The sequence below is a fragment of the Nymphalis io genome, chromosome 13 (assembly GCF_905147045.1).
Source record: "Nymphalis io chromosome 13, ilAglIoxx1.1, whole genome shotgun sequence".
In the NCBI taxonomy this organism is placed as follows: Eukaryota; Metazoa; Arthropoda; class Insecta; order Lepidoptera; family Nymphalidae; genus Nymphalis; species Nymphalis io.
This window is the reverse complement of record NC_065900.1, coordinates 1,139,196-1,155,953: the sequence shown is the minus strand read 5'-3', so window position 1 is coordinate 1,155,953 and position 16,758 is coordinate 1,139,196. Positions and strand designations below refer to the sequence as shown.

General features: G+C 31.2%; 3 protein-coding genes across 6 annotated transcripts; 2 read left to right on the top strand and 1 right to left on the bottom strand.

Annotated features, from left to right (window-relative positions):
• Window positions 1-579: 579 nt before the first annotated feature.
• On the bottom strand, window positions 580-2,083 carry LOC126773086 (trafficking protein particle complex subunit 1). Its single transcript, XM_050493735.1, has 2 exons — window positions 1,817-2,083; window positions 580-1,089 (listed from the first exon to the last, which is right to left on the bottom strand). The coding sequence occupies exons 1-2, from the start codon at window positions 1,913-1,915 to the stop codon at window positions 751-753; spliced, it is 438 nt and encodes a 145-aa protein (XP_050349692.1). The 5' UTR covers window positions 1,916-2,083; the 3' UTR covers window positions 580-750.
• Window positions 2,084-2,499: 416 nt separating this feature from the next.
• LOC126773083 (mitochondrial import inner membrane translocase subunit Tim17-B) lies at window positions 2,500-4,997 on the top strand. 3 transcript variants are annotated; one of them, XM_050493729.1, is made up of 4 exons: window positions 2,500-2,666; window positions 2,746-2,907; window positions 3,136-3,313; window positions 3,821-4,997. In XM_050493729.1, the coding sequence occupies exons 2-4, from the start codon at window positions 2,764-2,766 to the stop codon at window positions 3,991-3,993; spliced, it is 495 nt and encodes a 164-aa protein (XP_050349686.1). In that variant the 5' UTR covers window positions 2,500-2,666; window positions 2,746-2,763; the 3' UTR covers window positions 3,994-4,997. The 3 variants fall into 3 exon arrangements, with proteins under 3 accessions (XP_050349686.1, XP_050349688.1, XP_050349687.1); XM_050493731.1 differs by having other exon boundaries at window positions 2,512-2,605; window positions 2,691-2,907; XM_050493730.1 differs by having other exon boundaries at window positions 2,514-2,671.
• A 2,821-nt stretch (window positions 4,998-7,818) lies between these two features.
• On the top strand, window positions 7,819-15,875 carry LOC126773065 (uncharacterized). 2 transcript variants are annotated; one of them, XM_050493706.1, is made up of 8 exons: window positions 7,819-7,948; window positions 9,052-9,138; window positions 9,500-9,751; window positions 10,568-10,669; window positions 10,755-10,886; window positions 13,390-13,554; window positions 14,048-14,185; window positions 14,393-15,874. In XM_050493706.1, exons 1-8 carry the CDS (start codon window positions 7,946-7,948, stop codon window positions 14,483-14,485), a joined length of 972 nt encoding a protein of 323 aa, XP_050349663.1. In that variant the 5' UTR covers window positions 7,819-7,945; the 3' UTR covers window positions 14,486-15,874. The 2 variants fall into 2 exon arrangements, with proteins under 2 accessions (XP_050349663.1, XP_050349662.1); XM_050493705.1 differs by lacking the exon at window positions 7,819-7,948 and adding an exon at window positions 7,988-8,205 and having other exon boundaries at window positions 14,393-15,875.
• The last annotated feature ends 883 nt before the right edge of the window (window positions 15,876-16,758 follow it).

Here is a 16,758-nt window from a genome sequence, read left to right as displayed (position 1 = left end):
ATTAATATGAGAAGGAATCAGCAATTTCTAGATTCTATATTTACCAGGTTTACAGTTACTTTATTTTTTATAAAATATTTATTAAGCCAGAACTAATCACAGTAATCACATATAAATTAAGGCAATATGTAATCACTAATAATTAACATGTCATCCACATTGTTATATTTTTTTAAAGTATTTTCAAAGGAGGAGAATTAATATCTTTAAATTGGAAATGTATTTTGACATGAATATGCTTAAAAAAATATCATTTAAAAATGTAAATTTATGTAAATTGTATTTTTAATAATTTTTCAAACAATATATTACTTAAATAAAAAAAATACTTTAATGTAATCATATACATTTATTTATTTTATGTTTAAAAATCATGCAATAAATAAGAAAAGTATACTTACTAACTTAAATCATTATGTTTGATAGTCCTTGAATTTTAAATTTATAATTTCCAATAGACTATATTATAATAAGCAAGTTATGTCTTTTTAACTTGAAAATTCTAAATAACAGAATTATTTGTTTTATAATTAAATTATAATATTACTTATTTTATAATTATATAATAATAACAGTCTAATGGACTGGAATTGAGAGCAAACATATTTTTAACACTTATAATAAAGCATTGAAATAAAAAAATAGAAAAATTGTTACTTTTACTTAAGCATGTAAGATTTTTTATTTCCATAATTCATTATTTTAAAGAAATTTACAAATCTATTTACATCAGAATTGATTCTTTTCAAATTAAGATGCTCTTACTGTATTCAATGGTGCTTGTTTAATGAATGAATCAAGTTTATTTTTAAACAATTCACTCGTAATTGGTTCTCCAATTCCACACATTGGATTTCTTACAACATATTTAACATAAATGTCCCCATAAATCTTTTTTAATAACTCTCTGACACCCTGAGCTTGGTTATCTGTGTTCATAACAAATTTAATACCCGATGGAGTCTCTAAACAATGTAGGGTATATTTTGAGGTTTTGTAGTTCATGAAGCCTTCCTTTGGATCCAGAGGAGATATTTTAGCAACAAATGATTTTATTGAGAACAGCATGCCATACATTAGTTTTCCTTCCTGAAATAATAATGTATATTTATTTTATTGATTTTGATATATGTATATTTGTGATTATAATTCATCTCGTGCTTTATGGTGAAGGAAAACATCGTGAGGAAACCTGCATGTGTCTAATTTCACTGAAATTCTGCCACATGTGAATTCTACCAACCCGCATTGGAGCAGCGTGGTGGAATAAGCTTCAAACCTTCTCCTCAAAAAGAGGAGAGGAGGCCTTTAGCCCAGCAGTGCGACATTCACAGGCTGTTACGGCGGTTACGGTTACGGTATTTATTTTATGAAAATAAAATGTTTTTAGGTATTGTATACAAAACAAGGTGATACAGAGGCAAACTTTAGTGTAGATTTATTTGATGGTAGGGCCTTTTGCAAGCCAGTCTAGGTAGGTACCACCCGCTCATAGAACTAAGTATTGCTGTGTTCCGATTTGAAGAGCGAGTGTAACTACTAGCACAAGCTATGTAACATCTTCGTTCCCACGGTAGAAAGCACATTGACAATTTATGGGATGGTTAATATTTTTTAAAATAGTCAAAGTCTACGAGCCTTGTTGGCCATATTGGCTCACTTGCCAGTCTGCCTACCCAATACAATATTTTTTATATATATAATATGCGCTAATGTATTTCAAGTAATGTATAGCTTTTATATTATGAATTCATTAAATCTGGTCAATATTATTTTATTTCTTTGTTACAAGTCTAAATTAGATTATAAAAATTACCTCCTCCCGAGACATTCCTGACTGTTTGGTCCTGTTCCATTCTCCATAATAAAGTAAGGTGCCGTAGCGATCGAAAATATACAAGTTATGAATCGTCATTCTGAAATTGCTACATTTATTTCAACAGTATTACAAAAAAATCTGTGAAATTAAATACTTAAATAGACAGTTTCGATAAATTGTACAGCTGGAATTAGGAATTGTATTTAGATTTCAGATTTTGGAATTTTGGATTGACGTTTAGGTTATTGACTATGACATTGATGTGACAAGTGACAACTGATAACGTTATATTTAATTATTATATTTCATTAGTATAAAACTTCGATTCATGCGAAAAAATGTCTACTGAAATAATTTTTTGAAGTAAGGCTAAAATAGTTATAAATTGCTAAAATAGTTCTACTAATTTAATTATTAAATTTTATCATTATTACGTGCAATTAAAGTTTAGTTGTTTATTGATTGGGATTAATAAATTTGAGTAAAAAAATAATTTTTAACTTATAACTTCTTTAAATTACATACTACGAGACACTTTTTTTAAATTTCATAATTTTTTTTTAAATAAAGATACTTTCCTTACATCTATACTCCATAGTTTGGCAGAGCACAAATTCAACAGGAAAATGATTATCTAGACTTAAGTGTATGTGTTCACTGTTATCTTTAATTTGCGTGAATTGGAATTAGAGTAATAAGAAATTAAGAATTTATGGATTGTGAACCTTGTTCTCGAACTCGAAGACGAAAATGATGTAAATAGTTCAAAATAAACGCAATTACACTGTAATAGTGATAATCTATATGAATATATGTTTTAACTAAATTTACTAGATATTATATATTGGTGAGGTTTATTTTATTGTTTAAGGTTAAATTCAGTGACTGGTTTTGAGGTTATATTCTTACCTAATACTCGATTACAGAGTTAAATAATTAAAAAAATGGATGAATATTCAAGAGAACCTTGCCCTTGGCGTATTTTGGATGACTCTGGCGGCGCATTTTTGATGGGAGCAATCGGCGGTGGTATCTTTCATTCAATAAAAGGATTCAGAAATGCTCCCGTTGGATTCAGTAGAAAAATGGTATTAATAAAAAGAAAATGTTTCCTGGTTTTAAATGCGATACTAACGCAATAAATTGTGACACTTTACATTTAAACGTAGATTATTGATGACGATCTATATCGCTTAATTTTGCGCAGTAGTATTTGGCAAGTTTTATACTTTAACTCTAATCATTTTTAAATAAATGGTAGTATAAATAGAATTAATATTTTTATCTATAAAGAACATCTCATATTTTTATTTCAGCTTGGTAGTTTAGCAGCTATGAAGGAAAGGTCACCTATTGTAGGAGGAAACTTTGCAGTATGGGGAGGGATGTTTTCAACGATTGATTGCTCACTTGTCTATTTGAGACAAAAGGAAGATCCCTGGAACTCTATCATGAGCGGTGCACTAACAGGAGGAATCCTGGCAGCTCGAAATGGTACAACTATTTACTTATAAAAGTTACAGTTTTACTGTACTACTGTAAATATAGTTGTGAATATTATTATTTTTTCCTTATATGAAGATGTATAGTATATTCCAATCGCAAAAGGAGTAGAGATAAATAAACCTTGGATTTATATTCCATACAATATCATACTTAATTACAGTTATATCAATAACTTTGCTTACATTAACATTTATTGGCAGCAATAACTTTGTGATTGAATGACACTTCCATTTTTTCACAGGTTCACAATGACCACAGATTAATTAGATCTGGACCTTTGATGTCAATTCTAGGTCAAATTAGCTTATTTGCCTACTACTTTGTCATTGGAATCAATTATAGTGTAGAAGCTTATTCATGTATTTTTATATTATTAATTCATGTCCATGTATTTTTCCTTGCTAGTTCTGCTGAATGCTCAGTCTTAAAATCAGAACAGATAAATATCCATAAAATAAATAAATTTATTTGACAATCACAATAATTTCAATCCAGGTGTTCCGGCCATGGCAGGCAGTGCATTGGTTGGCGGTGTCCTTCTAGCACTAATAGAGGGTATTAGTATAATGTTTACAAGAATAACATCGGAGCAGTTCAAACCACAGCAGCCAATATTTGAAGATCCTTCAATTTTAGGTCAAAGCCAGGCACAGGGACAAAGTTTTTAATAGATGATTTATGTTAGAAACAAATGACACAAGATTGTTAAATTAAAGTTATGTTCGTTAAAAACAGGCAGATCATTGGTCTTAAATAATCGAGCAATTCAACCAAACTACTTAAAACTAATTAGCCATTGCATAGGACTTAGTTTTTTTTAATTAATAAACATACATTATTAAATGCAAACATCTTAACTGTATTAACTGGAGTTACAGAGTAGACAAGTTCGTCTTCATATGACAAAATTATTGGTTATGAATAGTTTTTGGAATATGATTATATCTAAAATTAACAGCCACTTTTTTTTTGGAGGGAGTTAGAGCTTATTCCATTATACTGCTTCAATCTAGGTTGGTACATGCATAAGTGGAAAATTGTTGTCGCATGCACCACCAAGCATGAATAACATATACATGTTCTAACCATGTCTACTCTCGTATAAGTTCTGATCGGGTATATCTTGGTAGTAAAATGTTTGAAAGTATATCATTTGTACAAAATCATGAAAAAAGTATTTGTTTAATATAAAATTGCAACCAATAACTTTAATTTTACAATCTTGTAACAGAATTTTCAGCACTTTGGTATTGTTTTGTTGTTAATTTTTTTTTTAAATTGTCCTCAACCTATTTTTTTGAGTGAATTATTTGCATCTGTGATATTTTCAGTTCGATACTGATTGCTCATAATTTCACTTAACAAATGTGAATTTTTTGTATTTGAATATGAAACGTAGTTGTCTATGTTCATTTTAAATATCATAATTTATGTTAGCAAGGTTCACATACAACATATTTATTTGTTCCCCATATTGTTGTAGTGTTTGTATGAATTGTCAGAAAGCTGTTGACAAGTTTAAATAAGATTTAATAAATTTTAGAAGATTTATTTATTCATTCTTCTATATTAATATCTTACTGTCACAGTTTTTCAGATACTATTTTTGCTGGCTTAAATTATGGTGTTCCATTTGTAAAAATAGATACCAAATAAATATTTCAGAAAATTTGTTTATATTTATTATTCCCTATTATTCCATTGTTTTTAATATTAAATTGTTCTTGGTAATAAACTTTTTAATATGATAGGATTTTCAACATAAATGGCTTACTAAAATTTAAAAAACAATACCTAAAAATCACGCTTAATATATATACACCAGATTTGGGATGTGAAACTGCATTGGAATAATTATTTTTTTGACTACATAACAATAAAAGAGCAAAAAATGTCAATAATTATAATAATTGGGCACATTTTGTTTTTCTAATTGTTATTAGTCACTAAATAATACTTATTAAGCTTATGTTAAAGATTAGATATCATTTAATGGGACTGTAAATTGGATGGTTTAATCTCTGCTGCATTTTCTCCCACTTTTCTTATTTCTTTGATGACATGAGCTAGCACTTCTGGATCTACTCCCAATTCGCATAGCCTAATGCATATAGTTAGAGTTTCAGCATCCAAACCAGTGCTAAGAAGTTGAGAAATTTGAAAAAGCATTTGAAATGTTTCACGAGCTTGTCCCACTTGAGCATTCTTTTCTGAAGTCATGGTGAATTACTGAAATAAAATCATAATTTTAATCATAATGAATCTTAATAAGTTTTCATTAAGTATTACTTTCGTTTACGTTTTTATTTATCAGTTGTATCGCAAATTATTAAGTACGTCTTGTAGTTGGCCGTTTTTAATTTTGAATCAAAACAATTTGTTTTGCGGATAACTCAAGTTCTTCTACTAAGTACCAATGTCAAAAGACAGATGTCAGAAGTCTAAAATCGCTTTGGATTCTTGCATTTTGACAAACTTTTTTTACGTCACTTCAAGTTATTTTCAAAATTTATTTATTTTTAATTATTTTAAGAATAAATATATTTACTGCCCATTATTTATTTAGAACTATCAAAATATATTTATTTATTAAGAATATATTTGTTTTAAGCTTGCTTTGATGTGTTGAGTATTAATAATCAGGAATTGAATCACTGGTTATTGTAAACTAAATTGTGTAAGTGGCTGGTATATAGAATCTGCACATCGATATTATGATTATTAACATTTTATAAGTAGAAAAAAATTGTGTAAATATATAATAAATAAAATGTATAATTCTGACTGATACTAATAGCTTAACAATAATATGAATATGACGGGCCGGTTGGCGTGGTTGGTAGATACTCGCCTTTCACGCCGAAGGTTGTGGGTTCGATTCCCACCCATGACAGACATTTGTGTGCATATGAAAATATCTGTTCATCTTGAGTGTAATATCTATATAAGTATGTATTTATAAAAGTAAAATAGTGTATGTAGTATATCAGTTGCCTGGTTTCCATAGTACAAGCTCTGCTCAGATTGGGATCCGATGGCCGTGTGTGAATAATGTCCCAGGATATTGATATTTTTAGTAACGTTAAATAAGTATTATAAGAATAAACATAAAACAATATTTTTCAAAGATCGAATGCCGATTCAGCTGTTTTACAAAGCCGTTATTTGTTTTAATAACTACCGCCGTTATGTAAAACAGTTGAACAACTGTATTGCCATGTTGTCAAAATCAAAGTCAAAAATCTTTATTCAATATAGAAGCGTTACACTTGCTTATTGATTGTCATAAATCTACCACCGGTTCGGAAATAAACACTTAAGAGCTGAGAAGAACCGGCGAAAGAAACTCATCGGTTTTTTTTTATATTTTATATCTCATCCTTTACAACAAGTAATATACAACAATAACCGAATTATTTATACATTTTTTTTAATTTGAAATAACCTGGAGGTGGTCGTTTCATTCCTAAGGTGTGCAATCATTTAAAAAGTCATTGGTTGTACAATATCCTTTAGCACACAAGCTTTGCTAAGTTTATCAAAGCTGCTATCCAAGTTAGACATAACCTTACCTTTTTTACTTAGATATATCTTCTTTGCATACTTCTCCGTCCGGGGAGGCGAAGAAGATATGTGTCTTACTGAAAAAACGTACCAAGGTTTTTACATCAGATTACAGCCATTCACATGGCTGCTACCCATTGGCTATTTGTTTATTGCAGGTCACAGTCACCTACGTCCCACCCTCATTCAAATTTTCAAATTACCGATAAGGCACCGGTAATTTGAAAATTAAAATATCACAATCATCATTAATACTTCGTACTTATTACGTAATCATTTTAAATGATGTAAAACTTCATGATATTTATTACGTGTGTATTAAAATAATAGGACAAGAACTAGAAACTAGTATTTAGTTGGCAATAAAATATTTTTTAAATGATTACGTTGTATTGCATTAAATTATATGAGGATTAGTGTTTTGTCTTTTATTGACTTTATATGATTGAGAGAATTTTTTTGCAACCTTGCCTAGGTTCCAAAAAAATTACAACGATGAGACGGATGACATATTTATTGTGAAATATGTGCGAAAGAACAATACTCGAAGTAAGATAATCCTAATGTAATGTTGGACGCTGGCCTTATGGTGAAAGTTCAGTTCACATTAGAATTCGTTCAGTCGCTCGAGTCTGATTGTTTGGGTTGTACTGAGTTTGAATATTTGGGTTGTACTACCCAAATATTCAAACTTATTGTCTCTGTAACAGCCTGTGAATGTCCCACTGTTGGGCTTAAGGCCTCCTCTCAGTTAATCAGTTATTAAAATGTAGGATATACATATTTTACGCAAAACTTCATGCGAATCTTGTTTTTTACGAAAAGTTTTTAGGTTATAGTTAATGGTTTATTTAAAAATTTAAAGTTACGCGGGAAAGTGAAGAATTTCTGAGCGCTTTCAAACGTGGTCTATTTTTAAATCTCTGCGTCTGCACTCCTGAAATAGATAGTGTTGAAGTTTCGGGTGTTATTTGTACGCGGTTTGCTGTTTAAAATCTGTAATAATTTCTAAATTAATTTCTAATTTGGCGATCGTATTAATTTTCAAATTAAACAATGGTAAGTGATGTAAGACCTTATTCTTAATCGTCACTGATGCATTTGCCTATCTAAAAGCTAAATAAATTATTAAAAATAAATTTGTGTCATGTCACCCATTTGCCGGGTAATTTTAATCCACGTTTACCTAATGTGTTGTGAAATTTAATGGACGATGATGGAAATGGATTTATAACGGTTGTATCGATTTACGTGAATTTGTCGGTTAGAGTATGAGGTCCATATGGACTAGAGTACGAGAATCGTGTGGCATTAAGGTAACAAAGGAAATACGCATATAGCATGACGACTTTAATTTACTTTTTTTACATTACTTTCTCTTGATGAAAAATTAAGTATGCATTATTGTATTCAGTTTAAATATTTACGTCTAGTATGTTCTACACAAATTTTTCTTGTGTGTCATTTATAAAAATACATTTTAATATATTATAGTTATAAATGTAATATAATTATAATATTTTTCAATTAATTAGTGGTTTAAATACATTATTAAAATTTATACCTTTTAGTAATCCTTCTGGGATTTAAGCCCGGACCTAAAAATTTGCAGCCTTTTAAGCCAATATGCCGCCAATGAGGTAGTTAAATGTCCTCGCTGCATATTTTATCAATAAACAGTGATATCTATTTGTTTCTGTAATTAAATTAATGTTTCGTCTATTTTACACAAATAAATAATATACAGTAACAGCCTGTAAATGTCCCACTGCTGGGCTAAGGCCTCCTCTCCCTTTTTTGAGGAGAAGGTTTGGAGCTTATTCCACCACGCTGCTCATATAATAATATATGGTCAATATAATTACAAAAAATAAAATGTCATTTTCTACCAACATTGGACAATAATAGAAAGAAAGAATATATAAAGAAAGATTTTAGTTAATATTTTGACGTTTTTTCGTTCGTCCCAGCTCCAGCCAGGTTTATTTAAAATGTAATATTACATATGAACTACTAAAAAAAAATACAAGACTCGAGTAAAACATTATTATTTCGTTTAACTTTATTTGTATTCATAGAATAAATTAAATATAAAAAAGTTTTACGGCTGTTGCTCAATTTGCATTCGTTTAATTTATATGTTAACTTTTTTATGTTATCAGGCGGATCCAGCGCAAGTCCAAGGGACAGGAAGCGGAGAAGGATCACCGGAAGTAAAACCAACTGAAAATCCTAAAGCAGTTGTAAATGTACGCGATTGTTTGGTTGTTTAATTATGTTACGGTTAAGTAAAATTTATGATCACAAACAGATTAATCAGACTTGGAATATTGTAATTTATGCGAAAATAATTGTGTGTCCGTCTGCTTGTTACATCGTGATTAAATCGATCGTATTAAATATTTAAATAGGACAAAATAAATAAAAGACATAAATTACACGTTTTATTGTAAATTCAGCTAGGTTAAAATAAGATTAATTTTAAAAATGTTTCTGTTGCTTGTACCTCCCTTGTGGTACAAGACTGTTTTATGAATGTCGAACATTAGTCTTAATAAATTAGTATCGGTTATTAAAACACATAATAATCAAATCATTTTCATTACGAAGGAGGAAGTGAAATCAGTTGAAAGCGCTACTAAAACAGATACCGTACAAGAACAAGCTGTTCCAAAGGCGGAAACAGTGCAAATAGCAACTCAAACGTCTGTCTCCGAAGCTACTAAAACGGATGAAGTTCAGCCAAAAGCATCTGAAGAAACAAAAGAACCTACATCAGTTTCCGTTCAAGCGACAGGAGTAGATGAAGTCAAGCCAGATGAATCAACATCAGCTAAAGATGAAACGCAGCCGAAAGTATCTGTGAGTTTAAGATTTTTATTTTCTAGTTATTTATATTAAGCTTTTGATGTTGAATTTAGTTACAGTTGACCGGCAGAGGGACGATAGAGTCTCCTAAGAATGAACGGTTGCAAATGTAACAATCGCCCATAAAAATGAGTACTGTTAGAAATTTTGGTCATTATTTAAAATGTAACTAATAAATGTTAATATTGACGTTTGTAAGTAAAATAATTGATAGGTAAGTGGTACATACCAAAATGGACAAAAATAGCACAAATTCATAGCATTACTTTTATTAATTGTTATTATTAAATATAAGTCTTTTCCATGAAATTATTTCATGTTTAATACTTCGGTTTTCTATCGTGTGATGCCTTTTTTTCTTCTTTTATCTTTCAGGGAAATAATTATAAAAATAAATTATTATGTAAGTAACTGCCTGTAAATGCCCCACTGCAAGGCTAAGGCCTCCTCTCCCTTTTTGAGGAGAAGGTTTGGAGCTTATTCCACCACGGTGCTCCAATGCGGGTTGGTGGAATACACATGTGGCAGAATTTCGATGAAATTAGACACATGCAGATTTTCTCACGATGTTTTCCTTCACCGAAAAGCACGAGATGAATTATAAACAGAATTTAAGCACATGAAAATTCAGAGGTGCTTGCCCGGGTTTTAACCCACGTTCATCGGTTAAGATTCACACGTTCTTACCACTGGGCCATCTCGGCTTATGTATTTTTTTAAATTATTTTTTAATTCTTATGTATTTTTTTAAATTGTTCTTATAAACACTAAATTGGATTTATAATTTAAATTGTGTTTTATTTTAAACAGAACGATTGGCAACAAAGAGAACAAGAACTTCTCAATAAGATTGACGAATTAGAGAAGTTTAAGAAGGAAAGGACAGCAGATGGTTTTAAGTTAGAACTGAAAGTAAGATTCATTTATCATTTACGAAAATTGATAGTTCCTTTGATTTTAATAAAGGATAATGATTTTATGATTCCTAATTCACCAGGTACGTGAGGAAGAAATAGATCTCCTAAAAGCTAGAGTTAAGAATCTAGAAACGGAACTACAAGCGGCTCTATCTAAGCCCGGGAATAAAAACCACGAGTTGGTTGAGAAAATTAAGCAACAGCACGAAGAGGTCAGTGATCGTTTTATTCTTAGATAATCTTCTAGATCTTGAAGTTCTCGATAGAGTTTTGTGGATTTATTACCTCCGCTAAATTATCGCATCGTTGGTAGAATACACGTGTGGCAGAATTTCAATGAAATTAGACACATGCAGGTTTCCTCACGATGTTTTCCTTCACAGTCAAAAATTAAGCACGTGAAAATTCAGTGGTGCTTGCCCGGGTTTGAACCCACGGTCATCGGTTAAGATTCACGCGTTCTAACCACTGGGCCATCTCGGCTTATATATAGATATCAAGTTGATATATAGATACGATTAATTTCTTAAAGGTTTAACCACGTTTTTTATACGCTATTATTTTATAAGCTTTTCTAATAAACGTCGCAGATCAGGTGTAATGTCACACATTTATTTATCTCTTTGTGTCGCTTGTAATAGATGTACAATTACAAACAATTTTACCTACTACACAATTTACAAAGGCTAAATAATATAACATTTATAAAACATTGGAATACGTACATAATTAATACAAATTTTCATGTTTATTTTAAAAAGGTAACAAGATAAATTCTTAAATACAGTTACATACGTAAGTTAAAGTCGGATCAATTAATTTGACATATGGTTAATTGTCCTCATAAGTCTTGCATACCCAGGCATAGCCTTCTGTTACTAATCAAAGACATTAAGATAAAACCATAAAGAATTTATTACTTTTTATTATTTTGACATATTTCCTAACAACTCATTTGATTGCTAGTTTGTAGCCTAATGCGTCACCGTCACCGAGTAATCGGCTTAAAGCCATATTAGTTCATTTGATCAGTTTTTCAGATATTGAAGTTTGATATGTTAATGGAGATTTAAAGTACGATTAGCGCATAATTTTTATTGAATCGTGTTAGTGAATAGATTACTTAAAAGTGATTGTAGATTTTATTATGATCATTGTCTTAAAGTTAATGAGATCATTTATTTTTAACGTATTTTTTATAAAATAGGCAGGCGGACGTGCAAATAGGTAACCTGATGGTATTTCGTCAGCACATCCCAAAGACAATTGTAAAAATATTATTCATCGCTTACATCGCCAATGCGCCACTAACCAAGGGAACTAATATGTTATGCTCCTTGTGCCTGTAGCTACACTCACTCACCCTTAAAATTTAGAACACAACAAAATTAACTATTGCTGTTTGGCGGAAGAATATCTGATGAATGGGTGATGTCTATCCAGACGGGATTGCACAAAGTAATGTCTATATTATTCAATGATAAGAAAATCAAAGGAAAATGATCGACTCAGTGATAAAATGTCGCTCGTCATAGAGTTGGTGAACCAAACCCTAACAAAAATCCATTACAATACAAAGGAAATTACTTGTACAATGATACCAAAATTGATACATTGAACTTGTACAAACACAAGCAACAGCAATCCTAGCTGTCTAACATTTATCAAGAAATATAATTCGTATAATACAAAAGCTCAAGATAATCCATGATGATGGAAACTATAAAGGCAAACAATAATTATACTAAATCTAATAAAACCGCCGACCGATGATAATCTCTGACGCCACTTCTTAGTATTGGACAATTGGTGGAGGTTTTGCTTTGTAACGAGCTTATTTACGCTTAAGTAGCTCGTCTTTATTATATTCGGCTAAGCCAACATGTTCTGAACTTTTTACATTATACATATATGCACGTAGGACTTTGTTTGATCGATTTTGAAATTTGATAAAATCGATTAAAGCTATCGTTTAAATAATTGCTTCTAACAAACAATTTATTCAAACCATTCACCTAAACAGAAACGGTTTTTGCCAACGATTGTGATATTCCATATTTTTTTTTGTAACCCAAAAGATCGGACTCACTTTGGCGTCGCTAGGCTATCCAAATACCGTAGAGTTGTTGAAGATTATAACTGTCGTAGTATTATAACCTTAGTCACGATGCACGAGGGTGACAAATTATTGGTGATGATTTTTTTATATCTAAATTATCTAGACCTATGTACGTTACATTTGGTTTATAAATTTTGGTATATTGATTGAGTTTAATAATTATGTCCTTTCTGATTAGGGTAATTGTGTTAAGTTATATAGCCAGGGATTATTTTCAATAAATAGACAGCTTTAAGTATATATTTTTTTGTGCATAGTATAATACGGATTTCTCGTACGTCGATTTGGACTTTTGTTTTAATATATAATATTGGAGTAGGTACGTCCGAGGAAGTTCCATATTTATTTTCTATACCGTCTAACTTACCGTTTTTCAGAAAAAATCACATAGCTTGAATATGTTACTGGCTGTCTATGTTTACAAATATTCAAATTATTTTTATTTATTTTTTTTCACATAATTTTTTTAGAAAATTTAACAATTACCAAAATTAACCCTTTTCTCATCAAACCAGTAGACGATATCTTTAAAGTTTGTTGTCTAGTTATTCTTTTTGTACTTTTCGGTAGACATTTTACTACTTTAAATACTCCAGCTCCTCAGTAAGGCTCGCGGAATGATCTTCGACAAAACGAAGATGGTCAAGAATCAGGAACTACAGATAGAGGCGTTGACGACACAAGTTCAATCGTTGAAGGATATAAATCTTATTACTAAGGACTTGTTGGAAATAAGGAACTCCGAAGTGAAGGCTATGGAGGTAAGATAGACTTTAATTGCTCTTAAAATGCTTAGTTTTTAATCCCCGACGTAAAAAGAGGGGTTCTATAAGTATAAAATGTGTATCTGTGTGTCTGTATGTGACATCGCAGTTTATAAACGAATTACTTAAATAATAGACAATCTTAATTGTCAGCAATTTTTTATTCACTACATTACGCTTTTTTAAGTTATGTAAATACCTGTGACTATATTAATACGTTCGAATAGATATTAAATTAATTGTCTGCCATTTTTTGAAGTATTTAGGAAATATTATAAAGTAAATTATAAGCTATTTATTAAATTCAGTTATTGAATTTGTTACATTTTTCCATACTAGAAAAGGAATTCTCCTTTGATGAGTAAATATTTTTTGCTCACTTTCATTTTCAATTCATATTCAGACCCGCTCTGGAACCAGCGACTAGTGTTACATAATTTTAGGTTTTTTTTTTATGGTGGGTATCGTTATTTCGTTCCATGTGAACCAGGACCGGCTCCAAGTGATGGAAGCGCGGTTCAAGGCGGAGAAGGAGCGTTACGAGCTCGTGCTGAAGCGCGCGCAGACCAGCACCAACATCAACGACGACCTGCGCAAGGAGTACGAGACGCAACTCGGGCTCTTCAAGGTATTATGACAACGATATAAAAAAATATTTATTAACCAATGCATTTTATTCGGCTGCTTTCAGAATTATTCTTCGATTATTTTGTGTTTTTTATTTTGAGTGGTATATATTTTTATATATATCTTTACCTTTTATGACTTTTTAGTCATATATTTTGACGTTTTATTATCTATACGATAGCCACTCGTTCATGTTTTTTTTTTTCAGGAATTGAGAGAAAAATACGAGCTAAGAGTCCAAGCATTGGTAGCGGAAAATAATCGGCTGAAGGAATTGCCAAACGGTGGAACATCAGGGTAGTTTATGAATAGAACAAACAGACATACATATTTTCAATTTCGTACGAAATGTAAATAGACACACATATAAGAAATAAAATGCACAAATCGTTATATGGTATTACCATTTGTTTTTCATCAGTCCTGGTTTTCAAGTGTTCGGTTTTTCACATAAAATTGGGTTTGAACTTTCGCTATCGATAATGTAATTTTTATCATTTCATAATTTGATAACACGAAATATTTTCCTCTAAACGAATTACGAATATTGCGATGTTCAATATTTAAACATCAAAGGCTTACGAATTCTTTGAAGACCGTCAAAAATATATTCATACAAAAAAAAACCCTAACGAACAACTTTAATTGAATGTGATTTTTTTTTTTTGGCAAACCAATGTCAAGTCAAAATCAAAATTCTTTTTTCAATATAGAAGCGTTAAACTTATCATTATTATTTTTTCCTCTTTTCTGGCGTGTATCTACGCTATTCAGCGCAAAATATTCTGCCAATGTCACGTATAAAATGATAACACATATTATGAGATTATTCGGTTTCAAATTTTGAATCGTTTAATGATGAGTGAAAACTATGTTATTCTACAGTAGATATCTAGAACAGTATTTTAATTTATAATTATAATATTTTTTATAATTAAATAAAACACAAACACTTATTTATTGATTGTCTTAAATCTACCACCGGTTCGGAAATAAACTCCTCAGACCTGAGGAGACCTTATCAAAAACATTAAAGAAAAAAGTTTTGGTAATCTTGTCTTAATTTCTAATATTTTAATTGATTACATTGTGTGATTTTTTTATAGAATAGGAAGGCGGACGAGCATATGGGTCACGTAATGGTAAGTGGTCACCAACGCCCTTAGACATTGGCATTGTAAGAAATGTTAACCATCGCTTACATCACCAATGCGCCACCAACCTTGGGAACAAGATGCTATGTCCCTTGTGCCTGTAATTAGACTGGCTCACTCAACCTTCAAACTTAAATTATTTATTTATTTATTTACTTATATTGGCGGAATATTTTGTGCTCAATAGCGTAGTTAAACAGTAACATAAGAAGAAAAAAACACACTGATTTTTGGAATATCGTGTAAAATTTTGGTGCAATTCAATCGGTTTTTAATATAAACGCGATCGTTACTGCGAGTGTGTCTCATCGTATTCGTTCGACAAATGTGTGCAATGTATCAATGAAATTGCCTTAATCTTCGAATATTGTTTAAAGTAATTTCTCTGTTGTGGTCTGTTTATGTTTCATGAATATTGAATTGAAAAGGACTAAACGTATATAAAGACTGTTTTATAGAAGGGTGTGAATTAGTAAAATTACTATTTATAAAATGTAACGTAATATTTTTAACGAAAACGTCTTTTTAATAAAGTTTTGAATAATTTACAATGTTTTTTTTTTATAGAATAGGAAGGCGGACGAGCATATGGGCCATCTGATGGTAAGTGGTCACCAACGCCCATAGACATTGGCATTGTAAGAAATATTAACCATCGCTTACATATCCAATGCGCCACCAACCTTGGGAACTAAGATTTTATGTCCCTTGTGCCTGTAATTACACTGGCTCACTCACCCTTCAAACCGGAACACAACAATATCAAGTATTGCTGTTTTGCGGTAGAATATCTGATGAGTGGGTGGTACCTACCCAGACGAGCTTGCACAAAGCCCTACCACCAGTAGGCCTGACCGCCTGACGACCAGTCTGTCAATATTACAGTACAAATGTCAGCCGTCAATATAATGACCGCCTAACGACCAGTCTGTCAATATTACAGTACAAATGTCAGCCGTCAATATAATGACCGCCTAACGACCAGTCTGTCAATATTACAGTACAAATGTCAGCCGTCAATATAATGACCGCCTAACGACCAGTCTGTCAATATTACAGTACAAATGTCAGCCGTCAATATAATGACCGCCTAACGACCAGTCTGTCAATATTACAGTACAAATGTCAGCCGTCAATATAATGACCGCCTGACGACTAGTCTGTCAATATTACAGTACAAATGTCAGCCGTCAATATAATGACCGCCTGACGACCAGTCTGTCAATATTACAGTACAAATATCAGCCGTCAATATAATGACCGCCTGACGACCAGTCTGTCAATATTACAGTACAAATGTCAGCCGTCAATACAGGGTGACCGTCAATATAATATGCGAGGTCCCCTTTTACGCGGGGCCCGTAGCAATTACTACTCTTGCTACGTGGTTAATCCAGCACTGATTATTACAAAAATTATA

Bases quoted from the DNA above. Each gene is read 5' to 3' on its own strand.
- LOC126773083 (XM_050493729.1), top strand. From the start codon at position 2,764: ATGGATGAATATTCAAGAGAACCTTGCCCTTGGCGTATTTTGGATGAC. The intron at 2,908-3,135 runs GTATTAATAAAA...TTTTTATTTCAG, and splicing joins TTGGATTCAGTAGAAAAATG to CTTGGTAGTTTAGCAGCTAT. The intron at 3,314-3,820 runs GTACAACTATTT...ATTTCAATCCAG, and splicing joins AATCCTGGCAGCTCGAAATG to GTGTTCCGGCCATGGCAGGC.
- LOC126773086 (XM_050493735.1), bottom strand. From the start codon at position 1,915: ATGACGATTCATAACTTGTATATTTTCGATCGCTACGGCACCTTACTT. The intron at 1,090-1,816 runs GTAATTTTTATA...TTATTATTTCAG, and splicing joins CAGGAATGTCTCGGGAGGAG to GAAGGAAAACTAATGTATGG.
- LOC126773065 (XM_050493705.1), top strand. From the start codon at position 8,161: ATGAGGTCCATATGGACTAGAGTACGAGAATCGTGTGGCATTAAG. The intron at 10,670-10,754 runs GTAAGATTCATT...CTAATTCACCAG, and splicing joins GTTTTAAGTTAGAACTGAAA to GTACGTGAGGAAGAAATAGA. The intron at 13,555-14,047 runs GTAAGATAGACT...CATGTGAACCAG, and splicing joins CCGAAGTGAAGGCTATGGAG to GACCGGCTCCAAGTGATGGA.